We start from the raw sequence: 22,235 nt of genomic DNA, 5'->3' as shown, positions 1-22,235 counted from the left end.
AGTATGCTCGCATCACTCCAATGGCTTTATCACCGAGATGTTTTGAACACGAGAGGCAACGCGTTGAAGCAAACCCGTTCCCTCTTCCTCTCTCCCGCAGACCCGACCGCACGCGCTTGAATCTTCCGAGTTCGGTTGCCGTACGATGCGGCGTGTGCCGCGCGCGGCCGGGTCAGGTGAGGTGTATATTGGCTTGTGCGCCAAGAACCCGTGCCTCTACCTACCTACGCGCGCCCCTGCTGACGCCGAGACTATTGCGCCGCCATTGCCGCCGTCTTCAACCGCCGCAACCGTCGGCGTGCGGATCCGCCGCCGTTTCTCCTCACTGCCGGCGAAGCCCGCTGCCTTGAGGAGGACGCCTCGCCGTCGGCTTCCCGTGTCTGCAACTTGCCTACCACGTGAAGGCGACCCATCGCCACCAGCTCTCGTTTCCCGCCGCCGGTGAGCACGTCTGCGCTTTAAGGCTAGAGTTTCAAAAAACTGAGCTGCAGCACTTGAAGTCATATGAAACCTGCATACATTTAGCAAATAGCAATCAGTCCTGGCGTTAAAATCAGGTGTGACAAACATCATGCGGGAAGAACCGCATGCCATTAAAAACAGAACGTGAATTGTCATGTGTTAGTATTTGATTGTAGTTATGTACGATCCGATTGTTGTGCATAAACTCGGATTTATACAACTCAATATCAATAAATAATTCAATGCAAATCTAGTAAATATACAATTCATAGGCGGCCCTGAATCAGATGTCTGGATCTTATTTCTAGAATCTTGGTAGAAATTGTATAAGCTTCTGAAAAGATATTGCAACATTAGTGTTTTTCTAGTACTTCATTTGGAACTTCCAATGTGCAACTCTGAAACAGGGTATTTCCATCCTTTTATGACAGAAAGAAAAAAAAGAGGCTAATGTCGAGAAGCATTGATTCGGATTATCTTGACTTCTCACATATGGGTGGATTCGACATGGAGGAAATTGTGAGAAAGTTCATAGAGGTAGTAGTAGTGCCTTGCCTTCTCCTAACTTTGATGTTAAGCATTTTTTTTTATCTTGGCTTGTTCCTATATTTAGATATCTATAAGATATGATTTTCTTGGCCATGCTTTGTATCTATTTCTCGCATTTTTGACAGCTCCCGGTCAAGTATCTAGATTCAGCTCATGATAAGGCTGTTGAGTTCATTGAAGATGTCCAGGAAATATTTTTTGCTCCCTTTACTGATGATGAGGTGCTAAATGAGGAGGATCAATCTAGTAGCAATGTCATCACTGAATCTTCGCCAACATCTGTTGAATCGGAGCTAGTTGGACCAAATACTGAAGCCTCTACTCCTGCATCTCTCATAACTGCGGAAAACAGTTCTACTGGCTGCGTAGGTAATGATGCTCATGGAACTGAATCATTTTCATCAAGTGAAAGTACAGGTCTGTCCTTGATGAATCATGTGTACCCAGAAAATACTTCTGAGGGAGGTTGCATTGAAGCTAATGATCTGCGTCTTTTGCCAGAGGCAGAGGACACCTCACCAAGTGAAATATATGGTACAAATTTTTCTAATAGACACTCTATTTCTATTTATTGACATCTTATCGCCTAACTAATTATTTTTCTGTATCATTTTCCCACCTTTTTCCTCCTTTCAGACAGCTCTGAGGAAGTTATTCTATGGAATCCGGAGACTTCCGTAAAACCACAACCACGTGGTTCGTGTTTTCTCATGAGATCATTGCAAACTTTTAATATAAATAGTGTAAATTTTTATATTTTTTTCCACGAGATTACACTTGAATTCCATAGCTAGATCATTGACTTATTACATCCATTAATTTTGATCTCCTTTCACATTTGTTTTAATAATGGAAATTATTGACCTGACAGGACTTACCGCCATACCCCAAGATAAACATGCACCTCATGCTCTGGAAACAGATCAAGTGGCAGAGCAAGCTGGACACTGTTCTGGATATTCAGGCAAATTCCTTACCTCAGCTTATCCACATCCATAAGAGTGAGGAAGGCACATCCTTAGTTTATGTCACTTACCGTGCTTTTCATATTCTTGGCAGTTTCTTCTGTTTGTAGCAGAGAAATTCCGCTAGAAAATTTTAGAGCAAATTACGAAGAGGAAGTGGTATTACACAGCGCAAATGACCCTGTCGGAGTAACAGTGCATGGTTTGCACCTTCTCACCTTTTCAATGTGACATAATTTTCTGTTATTACCTCTCCCCTTGTATTTAAAAGAGCTTCAATGCAAGAATGCATATAACAAGTAAATTGTTTTGAATCATATCAACTTCATTTATTTAGTACTTTAGTAAATGCAAGAATACATACAAAATTCTTTTGTAATTAAATTTGTCTAGCAGCAGCTTGTCCTAATTGGTGAAAAGTAATTTGATGCGAGGTATATAAACTTCTAGCAGGGTTTATTAAACCAGATGATGGCCCTACTTGTTATGAAGGCTCAGTTGAAATGCAAACATGCTGAATATTTGATCTTAAAAGATTAAAAGTGTGCCCTATAATGATTTTGATTGTTCACTTGAAAAAGAAAAGTTAACAAGTGCATCATTATTAGATAATTACTGGCTTATTGAACCCATTATCCACCCACCATCGATATGTTGATCTATTGTTACATTTTGAAAAAATGATGTACATGTCCTGACAGATTCCACCACCATTACCGAAGATGATTATGTACCAGACATATTGCACAAGGACCAACAAGCTGAGCTTCACTGTTCTGCACATTCAGGCAAGCTGCTTAAAATTATAACCTCAGCTTATATTTATCCATAAGAATGATAAAGGTACATAATTTTTTTATGTTACTTACTGTGCCTTCATATACTGAATTTCACAGATATTCTGGTAGATTCTGCTGTTTTCTTTCAAGCACTGCTGCTAGAAGGTGCAAATTATGAAGAGAAAATGGTATCATACAGTGCAAACGACCCTGTGGAAGCAACCCAAGATAATTATGTACCTCAAGCATTGAACAAGGAGGAACAAGCTGGACTTCACTGTTCTGGGCATTCAGGCAAGCTGCTAGCTATATTTATCGATAAGAATGATAAAGGCACATATAATTTATTTTTATGTTACTTACTGTGCCTTCAAATACTGAATTTTCACAGATATTCTGGTAGATTCTGCTACTTTTTTTGAAGCACTGCTGCTAGAAGATTCTACTGCAAATTCTGAAGAGCAAATGGTATCAAACAGTGCAAATGCTCCTGTGGAAGCAACCACTCATGGTTTGTACCTGTACACTTCTGAAATGTGACATGCATGTGTTCTCTCCAGTTGTGTTTAAGTGTGTTTCGAAGCAAAAATGCATTTGACAGCAAACTATTCCGAATCTTCCCAACATCTTAGTATTTGGTAATAAAGTTTGCCTGACTTGTTCATCCGTATAGTAAAAAATAACTTCATGTAATATACAAACTTCTATACTTCAGTAAACTGGTGATGGCCTTACTTGGGATAGTGTTTAGTAATTTAATATATTTGAAGGCCCATTTTCTCCACATTCTCTTATTTGAGTGATGAGATAAGTGAGTAATATGCAAGTGTACTGACTATTTATTACAAAATTAAAGGCATGCCTTCTTATGAAGTATGATTTTGATCGTCCATAATAAGAATACTTAGCTAGTGCGTTTAATCAATTCTAATTTTAATCATGGTTTAAGCATTTTTAGATATTTTTCCTCATCACTGTGAATAATGTCATGTTTCTATGCTTCCTACAGGATCTTCTGCAGGAACTAGCATTTCACATGAATCGAGCTCAGATTTTCCTAACTGTGCTGATGATCCAAATATGACAACTGATACCATGGTTAAGTCTGTTGATATAGTTAAGTCTGTTGATATAAAAGACCTCAGGGATGGCCAGGAGCACATGGAAAATGACGAAATTGAGGTGGCCCCAGTCCCTCAACGAAACAATGCATCATTTCAGGTAATATTATTTGAAACACGGTGGTGCTGTTGGTGTATTGCATCGTAATGTCTGCTTCATGTAAATCTAGTAGGGAGAGCTCGTTTCAGCTCAAGGTTGATCTTTACTGAAACTTCTAAAAAAAGGTGCTTGTGGAAAATTTTAAGGGAATAAGATCACATTACAAAACAGTTGTCTCTGAAGAAATATGGGAACTGATGTTTCTTGCTGCTTGCAGAAAATGTTTATGAGGAACTTGTCGAGTAAGCTCCGGTGGTCAAAGAAGCAGGTGAGTACACATCAGGCCATGCCTGCTGGATCACAGGACTCGGAAAACCTTGGATGTCGACTGGTTTCTTCATCAGACGATCTGGAGCATGACTGGGAGATCGTGTAAAACTGCAAGAAGAAGCTCCATGTGTCTGGTTCGAGGGGAAAGCGTGTGTAAACTACAGATCTCCTTAGTTGCTGCTTATAACCTCACAGAAGGATGAGAACGCGAGGTGTTTGCATCTCTAACACATCCACCGGCATAACTGTAAATTCTAGTTGAGTCTGTTCAAATTTTCTCTTACTGACCTGAAATGCATACAAACAAATATGTACCTTCACTTGGTTTTCCACTGTTTGAAAATTTTCACATTCATCGCAAATAATAAAAACCATGGACACATTCATCTCAAGTAACATCACAATATTATCTGAGGATCCAACTACTGTTTAACATGCATCCACCGCTTGACTTCAATTCCATCGCGCGCCCGGTTAGAGATATGGCTACTATGCATATGGTCAGCACTTGGGGGGTTTACAAAAGTCGCAAGTAGCCCTACACTCTGTATACGTCAAGAAGCAATACTCCTTCCGACCAGTCCCCGTGCAGCAGAAGCACGTACCATTAGGACTGAAGAAATTGCACCTGAACGCCATGCACACAACAATGTCCTCGTTCTCTCTCATACACTGACACAGGCCTCCTGGCACCGGCCAATAGCTGAGGACGACCTGCAGCTGCAGGGATCGGGATTTCAGTCAGTGCTCATCAACAATACTCACTCTTACAAAATTCAAAGTTAATAACATGATCACATAAGCAAATAGCTGATCGAGTATACATTGTGCTTGCATTGCAAGTAGGGATCCAAAAAGCACTGCGCACAGGAACATGGCCATCATGCCGCTGTTGCGCCTCATATTGGATTGAATCTACGCAACTGAACTGTATCGATATATATAGTCACAACCAGGCCAGAAGTTAGCAATGGGGAGGGAGAATAATCAGGATGGACTTGAGCAACGTAACAATGAGGCAGAATTCCTCGCCCTTATATAGAGGTATAGCATGCTCGGCATGGCAGGCCGCCATTGATTGATCGATGAGCGTCTGACAGCTACGTACTGTGAGCGAGCGACAGCTACTGACAATTGTTTGGATGCTTTCCAAATTCCAATTCCCGTTGCTCGGTGCTGGAAGCTTTGCCATGAATTTTCTTTTTATGCTGCCGTGATCGAAGCTTTACAGTTCATATTTTTACAAAAAGTAAGATAAAACAACGACCTGTCGCCTTACCACAGCACGAAAACTTTGGATATCGACTGGTTTCTTCATCGGACGATCTGGAAAGTGACTGGGAGGTCCTGTAAAACTGCAAGAAGAAGCTCCATGTGTCTGGTTCCAGGGGAAAGCATGTGTAGCTTACAAATCTCCTTAGTTGCTTCATACAATCTCACAGAGGATGAGAACGTGAGGCGTTTTCATCTCTAACACATCCATCGGCATGACTGTAAATTCTAGTTGAGCCCGTGTAAAGCTGTTCAAATTTTCTCTTACTGACCTGAAGTGCATGCAGACTTTTATTTGTATGTCCACACTTGGTTTTCAACTGTTTGAAATTTTTCACATAGTCGATCTCCCTTCGTGGCGGAGCTTATTGGGGTAATGGTGATTGGTGTTGTCAATTTGACATAGTACGCGTATGCCCCCAAATTTTCGCAATATATGTGTGGCGTGGTTCGCCGGCGATGGCGAGAGGAGACAACCCTGACTGCTGCGTCATCCATCCAATACAATTGAACGAGTCACACAGGGCAGGATCTTCACCGTGGAAATGGAAACAGGAGAAATTCCCCTTGCCCTCGCCATCAGTATACATTATCCAACAAGGGCCACCGCAGTCCAATTGCAAGCAGACAAGCCAGGCAGTAGCACAGCAGCCGAGCGAGGAGCGAGCAGCATGCAGTGCAGGAGCCCAACACACAAACACAGCCATGCAGCTGCAGAGCTTACACACGAGAGTGACTGGCCGGTGGCAGACTGGCAGGCAAAGCTTTCTTTTATTCTATCTTTTGTAGTTTGTGTCAACGATTCATTATTTTTTTTCGAAATATTTATGATCTAGCATGTTCAAAATACTGATATAGCCAACATTTATTAAAACTTAGTTCAACAATTCTAATGAACAAGTTCAACATTTTATATGAAATGTTGAGCGCAGTACATCTAAATTGCTGAATATACATATTCAAAATGGTGAACCAGTATATTTCGAATGTTGATTTTTCAAAACAACTGAAAAGTTAAAACATATTCATATAAGATCTTGTTTTGTTGCATACATCCTAAATAACGCCATAGTTCAAATGGAATCCAAAACGCTTTTACGGTTTGAAAGAAAGTTGAAGCCAAAGTTGCATACATTCAAAATGGAAGCCTAAAGGAAGTTTACATGTCTTGTTTTCCTGCTGCTATTGCTTGCAACTAGTGCTCAGATGCTCAGTCGGCTGCCCGCCTGCCCCGCTTATTTCATTTACGTTGGATGTATGTGTACAATAATCTCAAAGTGGAAGTCATATATCTTAAAGTTTCAAAAAAAGAAGTCATATATCTTCCCAACTTCCAAAAATTATATAAGATTACCTAGGTCGGGGATGTAGTCCGGATCCAGCACATATGGCTCATCTAGGGCTGTGTATAACCCCTAGCCAGGCCCAAGGCCGACAAGGCTTCCCCGGACCTCTCAGGCTCATCCATCAATGGACCCCTTTTTTTAACCCTTTTTTAAAAATAATTTAAAAAAAATCTTCTCCAACTTTATTTGCGCCGCGTGACCCTTTTGGTCGCGCCGCGGCCCGTGGCGCGGCAGGAAGCCTATGCCGCACCACATGCACTAGCGCGGCAAAGGTGCCACGCTCTCACGGCGCTGACCCGGCGTAGCGCTTGTTGCGCCAGCCCGCCTGGCGCGGCAGCACCTTACAGCCGTGCGTCTGCTCCCTCCTCCTCTCTCCCTCCTCTCTTCCTTCCTCCAGAAACACTCGAGCTCCACCTCCAACTCGGCACCGCCCCTCGGCCCCCCAAAATGCCCCCCAAATCCAGTGTTTTTTGTGAGGAAATTAGGGGAATCGATCCTCGCGTCCTTGGGAGGTATTTCTCCACTTTTTTCCTTATTTTACCATACCATTTGCTAGATCGGTGGATGTTTAGGTGACCTAGAGTTACGGATGTTGTTTCAAATTTTTGATGAAATGAAATGTTCTTACGTAGCATTGGATGCTTAGTTCATACGCAGTAGATTCTCTGCCGGCGATTTTTACGTGTAGAACTTGTTGCATGCTTAGATTTAGCTAGTTATTGATCCATTTGTGTATTGTACATGGCATTGGTAGGTTTATTTGTGCAATATGTCCAATTGATGTGTATAGTTGGTATGGTAAAGTAGATGGATCATTTAGTTAATTTTTGGTCACTTGTTGTGTAGGTGCGATGATGACGACCGGGTTTGAATACAAGCGGCATATGGGGTACATGCATTATGTCGGCGAGTCCAATGCGGATGCTCCCGTACCTCCAGCCCTTCCGGTACCAAATTGTAGTTGTGGCATGCTAGCTGAGGTGAAACAATCAAGGCACCCAAAGACCGCCGGAAGAACCTTCTATGTGTGCAAATGGAGGTTTGATCCTATGCCTGCCGCGCCCTATAATTTCTTTCAGTGGATAGATGGACTCGACAAATATGATCCTAGGATCTGGCTATTCCCATATGATAGCACGCAGCTTAAACCATACCATCAGTTTAGGCGTTGGGTTCCTCCTCCACCAAACCCACCTAGAATGACCAAGGAGGAGAAGCAGGAGGCTGCTTGTAGGCGTGTGAGGGATCCTCCCATGTGCAAGTATGGAGTTGCTACTAAGCTTATGCGCTCTAACTTAGGGGTTCCACCTAAGTTCACTCCATTCTTTCGATGCTCGCTAACGACCCATGTAAGTTTAGTAGGAAAATGTTAGGATCATGTGTAGGAAGCAGTGATAGTTTTTTTACAGGCACCGTGTAATCTTGTCACTAGTTTTATGCAGGATGGATGGCCGCTATGTGATTTTAATGAGTACATCTATGGGCCTAAGCCGATGTGGCCAACGGAGGAGCAAGTGCGGGAGTTCGAGGCTGGAAAGGCACCATGACCATGTGTGTCCTCTCCCAGTGATAGATGCAAGTGTGGTATATTGGCAACACAAGGTGTGGTGCCTTCTGAGATTGGATATGGTTCATTCTGTGATGATGCACATGACGAGTACTGGGTGAGTAACTATTCATCTTTTTTGTTGATTGTTTATGCCATTACATGTGAAATGTGTATCCATTGTTACAAATTTATAACAATATGAACATCTTGTTGCAGGAGGGAAGGCCATGTGATTGGGAAGACTTTTCTGGTCATCATGATTTATTGTTAAAGTTGGATCGTAAATCAGAACCATGGAAGTCAAGAGAAACACAAGATCTGAGAGAAAAGATTAGGGCGGAGTATGATGTGCCTATACCTGACAATGACTTACTATGGGGAAAAATATACCAAGACATGATTCGGGAGACTGAGTGAAGCCTGAAGGACTTTATGCGAAGGAAACTCTTATTAAGTATTGGATATAGAATAGAACCAAGTATCCATGGTCTCTAACTAAAGATGAGAGGAGAGAAAATAGGAGGAAGTTGCAGGAGGAGAGGGAGTTGGAGAAACAAAGGTTGAGGGAGGAGAGAGATCGCATAGGTTTTGTTGTTGATCCGAATGCAAAATACCCTAAGGGTTCATGGAAAAAATATTTGCAGCAGGTTAAGGCAAGGAAGAGGAGGATTGAAATGGAAGAGTTATAAGAAAGGGCGGAAGAGCCACAGATGGAGGCGATGAAGGCACTTGTTGCCGACTTACTTGTTGCCATGACCTTTGGCAAGTGTGACAAGGTTAATGTGGATAAGAAAGGGAAGGGAGTTATTATTGCGCGATGATGATGATGATGATGAGTTACTATATGAAGATGACTCCGACTAGATGAACGTGTTCATTGAGTTGGTACATATGTTTCTTTAATTGTGAAAACTATATTCATTTGTGACAGAACTATGTTTATTGTTGAGAACTCTATTGTGAGAACTATGTATTATGTTATTTGCATCACTATTACATTTTGTAAGCCATAGCATGTACGGATCGATAGATGTGCATGCCTTGAATGGTCTGTGGTCTCCGATGGAATCCGAGGTGGGGATCCGTTCCAGGCTCACAGTGACATGCATGTTCTTGGTTCTTGCCCAAAGGCAAACCACTGCAATGGTTCTGATGTTGTTACATGCTGCAAATTAAAGACGGGATTGATTAGGAAACGAGTTAAACTAAATGGCCTTTCAAATTTGTAATAATTTTTGTTAACCTTTGGTTAACGTCTAGTAACCCATATCGATTACGAGTAGAGCGTAGCTGGATTTGATGGGCTTCCAGTCTCGTCTTGTCTTGCCTAGCGTGGCTGAACAACATGCACAGCTACTACGCACAATTACAATAGTTGTTAGGCGGTATATTGAAAGGGCAGAAAAATATTGCTCTGGGCATTATGGTTTTCGAACATGCCAAAAAAATACAATAGCTATGTGAAAATGCCACAGATTTTGGGCGAAGCACTACCGCGCCAGGCCGCCTGGCGCGGTAGTAGGAAGGTGCCGCGCCAAGCGGCCTGGCATGGCAGTGGTTAGCTCCCACGCCACAGACACCACAATTTCAGTACACCCCAAAGATTTTGAAAGCATACTGAAACTATGCTGTCAAAATCTTTGGGGCGGCAGTGGTTAATTGCCGCGCTGGACAGCACAGTTTTAGTATGCTTTCAAAATCTGTAGGGCATACTGAAACTGTGGTGTTCGCGGCGCTGGAGCTAACCACTGCCGTGCCAGGGGGCGTGGTATGGTAACTCTGTACTGCCGCACCAGGCGGCCTGGCGCGGCAGTGCTTAGCTCCCATGCCAAGCGGACACTGCGATCTAGTTAATTTTCTTTCCTATCTAAGGCAAATCCAGCTTACTGAAGTAGTAACACCTAGCACTGATCACTAACAGTTTTGGACTAGCTATCACAGCATCATCTAAACAATGTCTAAGCACCAACATAGGATAGTCAAATTGCAATCCTTTCTGGCTCTTCAGATATTCTTGCCCATGACAAGGGCATATGAAAACCAACAAAGGAACTTTCTAACAAGACCTTGTCAGTCCTCCTCTAGCAAGTACTGCATCACCTATGAAGACACATAAATCTTAGAATAACTAGCAGTAAATAAGCATTGATCGTAAAGAAATGCAACTCAGAAATCCATTTTCTTGTTTATCTATCTTGCCTAAAATAGAATTGAGATGTCATAAGTTCAATTGTCTAATTTATACAAAAAATGCTGGATCATAACTGTGACAAACTATCATGTTTCATGACCCATACCTAACTTAAGATGAAGCTTAATTCAACTACGACTACATCAATTCATAGCCAAGAGTTATATGACTACATCAGAATTCAGAACATGTCTTCCACAAGTTGCTGCCACAAGAGAAGCATGTAAATTACAGCTATTGGTGACAAACTGGCAAATATGCGCTCAATTCAATAGCCAAACAAAAAGTGAACCGGTGCAGAGACAAGATATACAATATGACCATTTCGATAAATTCCAATAGTCTTTTACACACAGGCGGCACAAATTGCAACATAGTCTTACAGTCCAACACCTCCTGCAACACACTTGAGACATGCAAATTTTATTGACATGGACGCCGCTAATTCGGAGGGTTGAAAGGATCCCTTGGGCGATGCTCCCTCCTTGGATGCGTGGGCAACACATTAGCACTGCCAATGTCGGTGTAGTCATGGGAACGACGCCGGCAGGGCCTCCGGGTTGGAGCTGCAGGTACCTATAAAAAATTGAAAGGAAATCATCAAGGTGTACGACTCTTTGGGAATTGTACTTAGCAATTGAGAATACAACTAGGTTGGACTCTCCCTGTGTCTGAGTCACAGGTGGAGCATCAAACATGTTGGACATCTCCAGATGCTCACCATAGGTAGGGTCGTCATCCTTGGACTCGTTACCTTCGGACTCATCACTTGCCTCAGGGGTTGCAGGTGCCTTGCCTCGTGACCTATTGCTAGGACCTGGAGTAGTGGATGCTGATGCAGTCTTGAGGTGTTCACGGAGGGAGTCCTAGATATTCTACCTCTACCATGGTGGATAGGAATACGCCGTGATCCTGAAGAAGTGCCCTGGCCATTGTCGTCGTGGTGCACATCTGGGGCCGACATGTAATTCATCTTCATGGCCATTCGCCTGTAGCTTCTTCGAACCCTCTACAACATGTAAGCAGCATAGAGTCGCCATTATGATATTAAGAGGGTTATAAAGATAGTACGAGGATCAATGAAAACTAGGCTGTGCTTGTACCTATGCAAACTGATGAAGCACACCATCACCAAATCCGCTTGCATGCTCCATGACCACGCCGCCTCGTTGGCAAGCCTTACAAGCTGCTGTCCCTTTACATATAGTTTTCATTTCATGATTTATTAATGTTATGGTATTGTGATTACATACCTTGACAAGGGAAATAGACAGAATGGAATCTTACCATGTAGTCATGCAGAGGTGCACGCTCAGGCTATGTTCCTAAGCGTGTCATCGTGTCGTACTCGTCAACTATGTCATCGAAGGAGTCGGACGATGGATTCTCAATAGGCTCAATGGTCCAAGATGGCTTGATCCTAGTTCTGGTGGCTGCATAGTACCATCGAAGGTACCCCTTGTGTGGTCCTGCATGCCAATACGGCCCATCACCGGGATCACATCTTAGCCTATTATCCTACCGCTGCAGGTACTCAGCATGCTTGACCCTCCAGTCATTCTCCTTGTACCTCTTCTTGCGGTCGATCCTGCATTACAAATTTCACAAGTTATTAGCCTAACATGTTTCATAGGTCTATCAAAGAAGCAAAATGGGTAATGATTCCTGCATACTTGTGCAATGCCTGTGAAGTCGAGTACTCCATGGGAGGGCATTGTTGTGCCCTACCAAACTGCCGCATCACCCTATGCGGCAAATGCACCTCAACGATGCAGTACAGGATCAGTGGACTTGTAGACCTCCACAACTGCCTGCCTCTGTAGCACATAGGTGAAAATATGATCTGACTTAGCTGCTCACGGGTGTATGGTTCCCATTCAACCTTCAAAATTTGGTAAAAACAATAGTTACTTTATAGGTGATTATATGCAATTGAGCTTAAAAGGACTATGGTGACCAAATTACCTAGTTTTGCGTGACACAATCAAGCTCGTTTGTGTAGAACTTGTATCGTCTTGGTGGAGGGCCATGAATAGGCTCCGCATGCTTCCACACATGTGCGAATGTGGGAAACGAATCCTGTCGTTACCAAGGTTGAAAATTCAAAGGAATCCGATTGTTAGCAAGGTACAAAAGATGTGAGAAATAGAAAGCGGAAAGGGGAAGTCATCGTAGTGTTATACCTCCACGCAAAGACAGCAGGGTCGACCCACCGAGATTCACTCCCAAACCCAAATCTGCAGCAGATACGCACACCCTCCAAGATTTGCATCCCTTGTAGTGTGTCTGCAAGCATCACACAGCTACCTGTACAGCCAAGCAAGCACTGCTAAGCCCCAACTGTAGTCACAGATGTTGTCCCAATTCTGACCCAAAATTGGAAAAACCATCCAAGACACGGTGTTCCCAGCTGCATCAGTTAGTAGGAAGGTCCTAACAAAGTGCCACAGCCAAACACGAGTGTGCCTCTCCACAACCTCGTCAGCTGCTCCCGGTGGGCACACGCTGAACTGCTCCCTCAACCATGCGAAGCTCACCTCAGAGGTCTTCTTCGAGTTGTCTCCCTCCTCGGGCTCTGGAGGCCCGATCCCAATGTGCAGCTCTACCATGTCACGTCAGTTCTCACTCTAAATGATCCCCGTCACTGGAAGCCCCTCCAGTGGAAGACCAAGGATCATGGCCACATCCTGCATGGTTACGGTCATCTCGCCGCACGAGAGGTGGAAGGTGTGAGTCTTCGGACGCCAGCGGTCGACCATGGTGGTCAACAAGGGTCCATCCATCGGAGGGAGGCCCGCAGCAACCACCACGGCAATGTCTAGAAATCCAGCTCTCTGGAGGTACGGCACGTAGCACTCATCCCACCTAAGTGGGGAGTGCACTCGCGGTCGTAATAGCTTCAATTCCTGCAAAACAACCAAATAATTGGAAATAAGATTATTTCTTACCATACAAGGAAATGGAAATAAATGGAAAAAGGTTCTTTGCAAATAAATGGAAATAAATGGTATCATATCAAATGGTATATTATCATTCAACTATAAATAACAATAGGCAGTGATAAGATTTACGCAATCATGCAGACGGGTTCTAAACAAGCATACATGGACCACACTGCAACCCACCACTAAACGAGTATCTTTGTGCAAACATGAGTCAGTGTTTAGGTATGTCAAAAAAGCATGAGTCCAGCATGAAGCATGCTCATGGCCATAGCATATTTCATGGAGAATAGAAAAAAATTATGAATGTAAAAAACGTATGTAAAAAAAATATGAATGGCCTATGTGATTCAAATATCATGTCAAGAGGGTTTGAAGTCATTTTTAAACAAAAGGTATTTAGAGGTTGTTGTCAGCTTTTAAAAAGGTCACTCTAGGTTCCAAAAATTATTGAACTACATTTCAAATTATTATTTGGCTTTAAGAATGTTGATGGCATATTTTCTAGATATGAGCACTGAGATAGAAGATACATGCAAGTGCCAAGTATATGTATGGTCAATGTTGCAATGGGCCAAAATATTAAGTTGCAGGTGGTTTCTAACATGTGTTGTAAGACTATATAAATATCCGACTTCCAGGTGTTTTTGGTTGTAATCAATACGAAATCATGGTCTATTTATTAGACACATTCTTAGCTAGGGATTCAGTCTTATTCTTTGAATGAATGACTAGCAGTCTTATGTAAGCAAAAAAAAAACGAATACTAGCAGTGGTTTGCGTTCTTATTGACTTTCCATAGAAAATAAACTGAGCTGGTATAGGTTTGGTTACACTATTACTATTATGTGCCATTTGGTATTATAAGTTACAAAAATCAAGCATACTCATACATTAGTAAACAAAAAATTAGCAAACTTTATTTGAGGGTGAATCTACATAATCTCATTCATATAATATGTAGTACCTCGTGGAGGTTGGCGAGGAGGTGGCTGCGGTGCTGCACGTCGTACACGGCCTTAAGGAGCGGGTAGACTGGGTCCGCAGTCCTAAAATAGAATAAACAATATTCATTAGTAAAAATGTTCTCTGCATGATAAGTAGAGTAACAATGAAAATTTACTATCAATAAATGTTATAATGATAACCATGCAAAATACGACCTTTGCGACTACCCTCAGGTTGGAAGAACGCTTGCTTCTATTTTTCGTTTTAGATTTCTTGCTCTTAGATTTCTTCTTGCGGCATGTACAATTCTTAATGAACTTGTGGCACTTGGAGCAATGATTTTCCGACGTATCCACATCAAAATCACCAGTCCCATAATCTGCTAAAAGCCTCCCTTGCGACTCGTCCATGTCACCTCTCAAATGCTTCTTCTGCCTACTACCCATTTTGTTTTCTCTTCAAATTGGAGTTTGGGACGTACTCTAGCCCTTCATATGGCGACCATTGTGATGGATCAAGGTAAGGTTCAAAGCTTGATTCCCAAATTTTAATGGTGTGCTCCCTAGAGTACAAGGGTGACATGTACATGGGGCTTTCATAATTAAGACCTTTTGCCTTGCAAGTTGTAATGAAGTGTGAACATGGAAGGTGCAACAATTGAGAAATGTTGCAGGTGCACGAAACTTCGTTGAGATCCACTCTATAGTGTCAGCCTCCATGGCTCTCACCGCTAAAGTTAGTAGTATCGAAACCTCTTATAGAATATGCCATTCTTTCTGGGCTGTAAGGTTCTAGTAATTGGTTAACGAACCTAAGCTCAGCCTCTGATATATTTTCATCTGCAACCTTACCATTCCTATGACCTTCATTCAATAGATCACGTGCCTTTTGCCATCTGTCTACAAAATACGTGTTGCATTTTTCGAACGAGTACTCAATAATTCCCGATACAGGTCTACTTTGGATGCCTTTGAAAACAGCGTTTAGGGATTCCGAGTAGTTTGTGGTCATAATACCCCAACGCATCCCTCCCTCATCGAAAGCCTGCACCCATTTGTCCTTATCCTCCATTTCAACCTTCAGCCATTATTTTGCATCATCATTCTTGTCCTTCACTAGATCTTCTAACTTCTCATAAAATTCTTTCTCCGTATGTACCATGCATAAAGTCTTCAACTTTCCAATCACCTCCTTGTTCTTTTGCTGACACCACATGTTGGCAACAAAGTGCCTCGTGCACCACCTATGCACAAGCGGTGGAAACCCTTCCATTTGGTCATTCGCACAATTTAGGAGGCCATGGTGCCTATCTGAGATCATACATACTTGCCGTGACGGTCCAAGTACGTGTCACCGAACAAGTTTCATGAATCATGACCAACTGTCGTTGTTCTCACTCTCGACCAAGGCAAAAGCTAGAGGGACAAGTTGTTGTTCTGAATCTACTACAACTGCCATCATTAGTGTACCCTTATACTTCCCGGTCAAGTATCACAGGATGACAATGTTGAAAATACACGGCATTGTGGGAAGCACCAAAATACCCTTTGGAGCACGTGTTTCAAAACACCATTGTTAGGCTGCATCATGCCGGTTGAGTGAGTGAACCATTTAACCCTAGGATTGTAGTAGGCCATAGCTGTGAGTACCCTAGGAACCATGCCATAGGACTCCTTCCTCTCTCAAAAGCAGGGCAACGGCATATTGCTTCGCGTGCGATGTCTTTGAATACTTGACACGATATCTAGTAAAAGTGAATATGGACTCCATGAGAGATGGCACCGATGTCTCATTGTCGGCACGGACAATGCCTAGAATGTGCCGCCCAAGGTATTTTGCTGTGCACTGGGTGTACACTCTCTTCGGCTATGAACAACGACAAGTATACGGTCGCACAACCTTTGAAATCCTCCATTGTCCAATGCTTTTAATTAGCCGCGACCAGACATGCCACGGGCATCCTTGCTTGCACATGACATCATACCTTAGGTTCTTGTCAAAGTGAACTACACTAAAAGGCCTATGTAACCTCACTGCATAGTCAGCCAAGAAAAACTTGAGCTACTCAAGATTGTTGAGGTTCATTCCCTTTTTAATCACTGGACTCTCACTAAATGGTATCCCTTCAGAATTCACCATAGTAGATTCACATATAGCTTTGTGGACCATGCTTATGTCCTTAGCATTGGGAACGGATGGCAGTTTGATATCACATTCTTTCAACAACTGCAACTCGTTATGGGAGTAAGAAAAACATTCGTCCATATGACCAATATCTTCTACATCATGCACGGTTGCAGTGTTGACCTGCAGCCCATCATCCTCAGATGGTGACTCCCTGTCCTCATATTCAGGCCTATCACCCTGAGATTGTGACTACTCCTCTTCCTAGACATCTTCTATCTCATCCTCCTCAAAGTCACCATCTTCGAAATCTAGATATATGTCATCATCATCTATATTTGCTTCTTCCCACTTAAAAGTATCATTGCGAAAATTATCATTCGCAATGGTCAAGCCAAAATCAGATTGTCTTTCACCTAAACCATCCTACGAAATTTCTGACTCTTGGGTACCATTATGATTCACTAACTGCACTTCATCACTCAAGGTAACATTTGCGCCAGGTATATGAAAAATTTCAACTACCACCTCCAAACATACAATATTTGCATTCTCAACTACCTCCTTATATTGCTTCCAATTTGACTCGGATGCCAAGTTCATAACAACATAATGAGGTCTAGTTTTCCCACAATCAAAACGGCCTCTCAATGTCATCTCATCCACTCTACATCCATACTTTCTCATTGCATGGTCAACTAAATCTTTAAAAGTTGGAGGAGCATCGAACAATTCCACTGCCTCATTCATATTTCCCAAACTCCCCATTCTCTTTCACAATTCCATCATCAAACATATGAACTAAACGATCCATCTACAAAATACACATACTTTACTATACCAACTATAGCAAGTATATTACAAAATAAATATATTGGGCATATTGCACAAATAAACCTACCAATACCATGTACACTACACAAATGCATCAATAACTACCTAAATCGAAGCATGCAACAAGTTCTACATGTCAATATTAGGAGCAAAGAGTCTAGTGTGTATGAACTAAGCATCCACCAACACATAACAATATTGCATTTCAGCAAAATTTCAAATCAACAACCTAACCCTAGGTCACCTAAACATCCTCCGATCTACCAAATGGAACGGTAAAACAAGGCAAAAAGTTAGGGGATACCTTCCAAACGAAGCGGTGAACGATTCCAACTACTTTCCCCAACCGAAATCGCTGGATTTGGAGGGGGGATTTGGGGGTGGCACCAGCCGGCGGCGAGGGTTTTGGTCGGGCTCGGGTGTTTCTGGAGGAAGGAAGAGAGGAGGGAGATAGGAGGAGGGAGCCGACGCGCGGCTGTAAGCCAGGCACTGCTGCGCCAGGCGGGCTGGCACAGCAAGCGCTACGCCAGGTCAGCACCGCGCCAGCGTGGCACCTCTGCCGCGCCAGTGCATGTGGCGCGACAGAGGCTTCTTGCCGCACCATGAGCCGCGACGGGAACAAAAGGGTCACGCCGCGCAAATAAAGTTGGAGAGGGGTTTTCTTATAAATATTTTAAAAAAATGTTAAAAATAAAAAAATCCCATCCATGAGCTGGGCATGCACGGGAGTTTGTCCAAAAGACTATTCTCTAGAACCACGCCACCCTACACGACACCACATCACGCAGCACAACACCCCCCTCCGTTCCCGGCGTGGATCCAGGGGGTGCAGGGGGGTTCAAGCCCCCCTCTCTCCCCCAAGGCTTGATGCCAGCTTTGTGCGCCACCTCAGCAACATCTCTGTGGTTGACGTGCTCGTCGCTTCACTCACCGACTAAAGGTACATGGTGACCGTGGGCATCGGTACGCTGTCGCAGCCGCAGACCCTTATCATCGACACGGGAAGCGATCTTATTTGGCCGCCCTACGACCCCGGGGAGTCCTCTTTCGCATTCTTTCGCTACAGCAGCAGGTTGTGCAAGGAGGGGTACTTGGCACCAAGACCTGCTCCAACAAGACCAGATGCATCTTCGATCACGAGTACGGAAGCGTGGCGGGCGATGACATCCTCGCGTGCCTGCCGCAATGTGCCTATTGGCGTGACCTTCGACTGCAACAATCTTATAGGGGAGCCTTGTTAGCGCCTCGGGGATCGTGGGCCTCATCCCTGCGGCCATGTCACTAGTGTTGCAGCTGGAGGTGTCCCGCTTCTCCTAATGCCTCACTCTGTTTGTGGGTCGTATAAGCATATTGGCGAGGGCTTGGATTCGATGTGATGAAAATAAATTTAAGAATTTCTGCTTGTTTTAAAATGCCGAGCTAGTGCTTATGTATTATGGTGAGCCGGAGGTAGAAGATAACTTTCCAGCCTTCGGATTTTCGTTTGACTGGTGAAGCATTTGACACATGGCCCGTAGCCATCTACTGCACATGACCATTGACCGCCACAGCTTGCAATCACCTCCGATTTTCAGATACATTCCCCCTCGGATCATAAGGACAGAGGCAGTAGGGAGGCTAGGGGAGCCATGCCCCCCATGTTCATGTAACTTCGTTGATTAGAATTAGAATTTTGCATGCAAAGAACATTAACCCTCACGATGTGGCGCCATTTATTGTTAACCTTTGCTCTTTGCCCTCGTGACCTGATGGATCGGATTGTACTCCCAGCTCTAACCACGGATCCCTTCGGACTTAAGATGATCCTTGAATCCTATTGAATGTATCCCTGCAAGAGGCGCATGTGATGCGATCTTGGGAGCGACCTACCAGTCTACCACATGACCGAGTTCAACGCATACCCACTTCAAAGAGTAATCGAACCAAATGAAGAGAATACAAACACTCCACACTCTTCTAGTTCTAGCTAGTCCCTTACCTGAGCTTTCACAACCAGGGCCGGTCCTGAGATTTGGAAGGCCCGGGAAGAAAATAAAACTCGGGATCCTTTCGTATAAAAATTATAACAAATATATATGAAATATTACCAATAAATACTTAAGTGTATCTAAAAGCAATATTCATATCAATTATTTATACATATTACTTAAAAGTTTCTTCTAACATTCCTCGATGCAAAGTCACTTATAATAGGGTTGATGTCAATCTCATCCAACAATTTCTTCTCAATGCATAATGTTGCCAAACCATTTAACCTCTCCTGAGTCATTGTTGACCTCAAATAGTTCCTCAATAACTTCAACTTTGAAAAACTTCTTTCAGCCGATGCGACAGTCACAGTCTCAGTAAATAAGAGTCGATAAGCAATGGAGATATTAGGATAACAATCCACATCTCTGACATGCTCAAAAATCTCCATAGCAGACATTATGTCTTTTCCTTTTTCTTTTCTCGCAGCCTGATTCATATTTTCTAGACGACATGATATCCCACGGTGCTGAAATTTTTATAAATACACAATAGTTATAAATCAGTTAAGATTAATTAACTTGTGATAGTGAATTAATAATTAATGGTATGGAGAATTGGGGAAGTGGCAATCGAGCAGCATACCTGGGTGCCGGCGCAGTCGAACAGGAATAGCAAGAACACGCGCACGAGTCACGACTCTGGAGTGGATCGCGCACGCATGCGGCGGGAGCTGGCGTAGCACAGCAGCAGCTTTTGGCGTGTTTTCGACGGCGGGCCTGGGCGGCGCTACGGCGGTCGAGGAGTACTAGAGTACGATCCGGATCTAAATCTAATATTCTAATCGTGTACGCATTTTAGCCCGTGCAAATTGCAATTGCTGACTCACTGTGCGCGTTTGCTTTTAGGGGAAGTAGTCCTGGTCACTTGCGATTGAGTACCTGACACCTAGACCTAGGTAGGGCTCCTAGGATTTAGGGGCCCGGGGCAGCAAACCCCCCCCCCCCCCCCCCCTCCCAGGGCCGGCCTTGTTCACGGCTTACTAAAATACATCAATTTAAATCCATGTCTTTAAGTGTAGTATCCAAATTTTGTGACGTACTCGTTTATATCAATGTCAATAACTAGTCTAACATCAAAATATACGTTTAATAAAAGTCTTATAGTATAATTTTTATAAACGAATCAGGTAGAAGGGTTACCGATTATGTATTTTTATTAATTTACATTTAAAAGGATGCTTCATCTTCGAGATGCCTACGAGCACTTATTGTACACTAAGCATGGCAGCATGCACACAAACCTTGTCCATTCCGTAGCCGCAGCGTCCCTGCACTGCTAGTCCGCCACTGTGCATCAAGACGCTGCACTGCAAACATACTTGCCGCTGTTTCCCCCAGCACCAGCAAATTTCGTCACTTCCCTGTGCTCAACTTTTTTCCCCAAACGATGGACGCATTTTCCGCGGGTTCGCCACGGCGGCGCTGAATCTTCCGCGGCTGGATTCTGGTGATCTGTTGGTTGGGGGCGTGCGGTGCACTAGCTTGAGCGTGCTGGCGGTGTGGTGATGGAGACTGCAATGCGAGCGGGAACACTGATTGGCGATGACGGCATGCAGCAACGTTATTGGACTGATCATCAACACGCTATCAATTCAAGTCGCGGGATAGCGCAGTGCAGCATGGCCGCGTGGCTGCCTGCTCTAGCTGAAGCTGACGGCCCAAAAAATGCGTGGAATTTCCGGGGTCACGTCCGTGCAGACATGGGCCACCCCTGCCTTTGGTCATCAAGACAAGGATTGCATAGGCTGCCATGATTAGTGCTACAGTGCGGTGGTTCAAGCGGCCAACCCAAGGCCTTGTACCCAAAGACAAGTCACGGTTGCGAGCCAGCTTCTTGTTAGCCCTCTCGAGTGCAAGCGTGAGTTTCCGACCCCATCCCGCGAATAACAAAACGCTTCCTTTCCGTTCTCCGTCAGTCCGTCTTCACCTTTTCTTTCTCAAGTTGATCAGAGTGGCCAGTGGAGTACCGTATTCGTTACTGCAATCAGAGGGCCGGCCACTAACAAGAGGAAAATTAAGCAGGGTTCTCTAACTCTGCATGTAGGCCGACCCGGTGGCTAACAAATGGAAAGCAGGGTTTCTAAAGGTTTCTTCTACTAACTGCGTGTAGACCCCGGCCAACTGTTCTGGTTTCTAAACCTGGTTAATGCAAAGGGGGATAGTCCCAACCTGACCCCAACAAAGCCCGGTCCCAGCATGGCAACGCTTGTGGCGCAAGTTTTCGGCGTTAGCTACTCAGCTAGCAGCTTCTGCAACTTGGGCACTTGGCTGGGACCATGTCCAGCTTCGGATGCAGCCTGCAGACGAGCAGCTCTTCTTCTGCCTATTTCGTTCACGGGTCATCGTGCTATGCCTTCAGCTGCGTGCCCATACGATGGGGTTTTCTTTTCTGCTTGCTGAGCAGCGGTGTACTAAAATGCTTAAACACTGTCCCAATGATTGGCTCCAGCATGAGGTCAGAGCAGACAAAGTGCTTGACCACCTTGGATTGGATCCGTAGATGATCGAGGAGCAGACGAGACGACAACATGTGACTGATAGACCAATCCTCGTGCATGTTTCTCACTCTCCTCGGCCTGTACTCTGTACTGTACCCTCCCAATCTATCTAGTCCTATAACAAATCAGATTCTCTTGCCCACCTGTCATCTGCCTTCCTCTCTTTTTTTTTTCTGCTCGAGACGCTGGCACTGTTCAATCTTTTTAAATCCTTCTAGCATCTGACGATTGCACGCTCGAGTACTAGCAAGAACA

The 22,235-nt window shown here is 43.9% G+C and overlaps 1 protein-coding gene across 1 annotated transcript; it reads left to right on the top strand.

The window, feature by feature from the left end:
• The first annotated feature begins 912 nt into the window (after positions 1-912).
• On the top strand, positions 913-4,566 carry LOC117855990 (uncharacterized). The gene is made up of 9 exons (XM_072293926.1): positions 913-999; positions 1,137-1,545; positions 1,648-1,707; positions 1,883-1,975; positions 2,678-2,764; positions 2,873-3,049; positions 3,147-3,266; positions 3,765-3,976; positions 4,194-4,566. Exons 1-9 carry the CDS (start codon positions 913-915, stop codon positions 4,350-4,352), a joined length of 1,404 nt encoding a protein of 467 aa, XP_072150027.1. The 3' UTR covers positions 4,353-4,566.
• The last annotated feature ends 17,669 nt before the right edge of the window (positions 4,567-22,235 follow it).

The sequence above is a fragment of the Setaria viridis genome, chromosome 5 (assembly GCF_005286985.2).
Source record: "Setaria viridis chromosome 5, Setaria_viridis_v4.0, whole genome shotgun sequence".
NCBI classification, from domain to species: Eukaryota; Viridiplantae; Streptophyta; class Magnoliopsida; order Poales; family Poaceae; genus Setaria; species Setaria viridis.
Note: the sequence above shows the minus strand (reverse complement) of the source record. Positions and strands in the feature narration are given on the sequence as shown.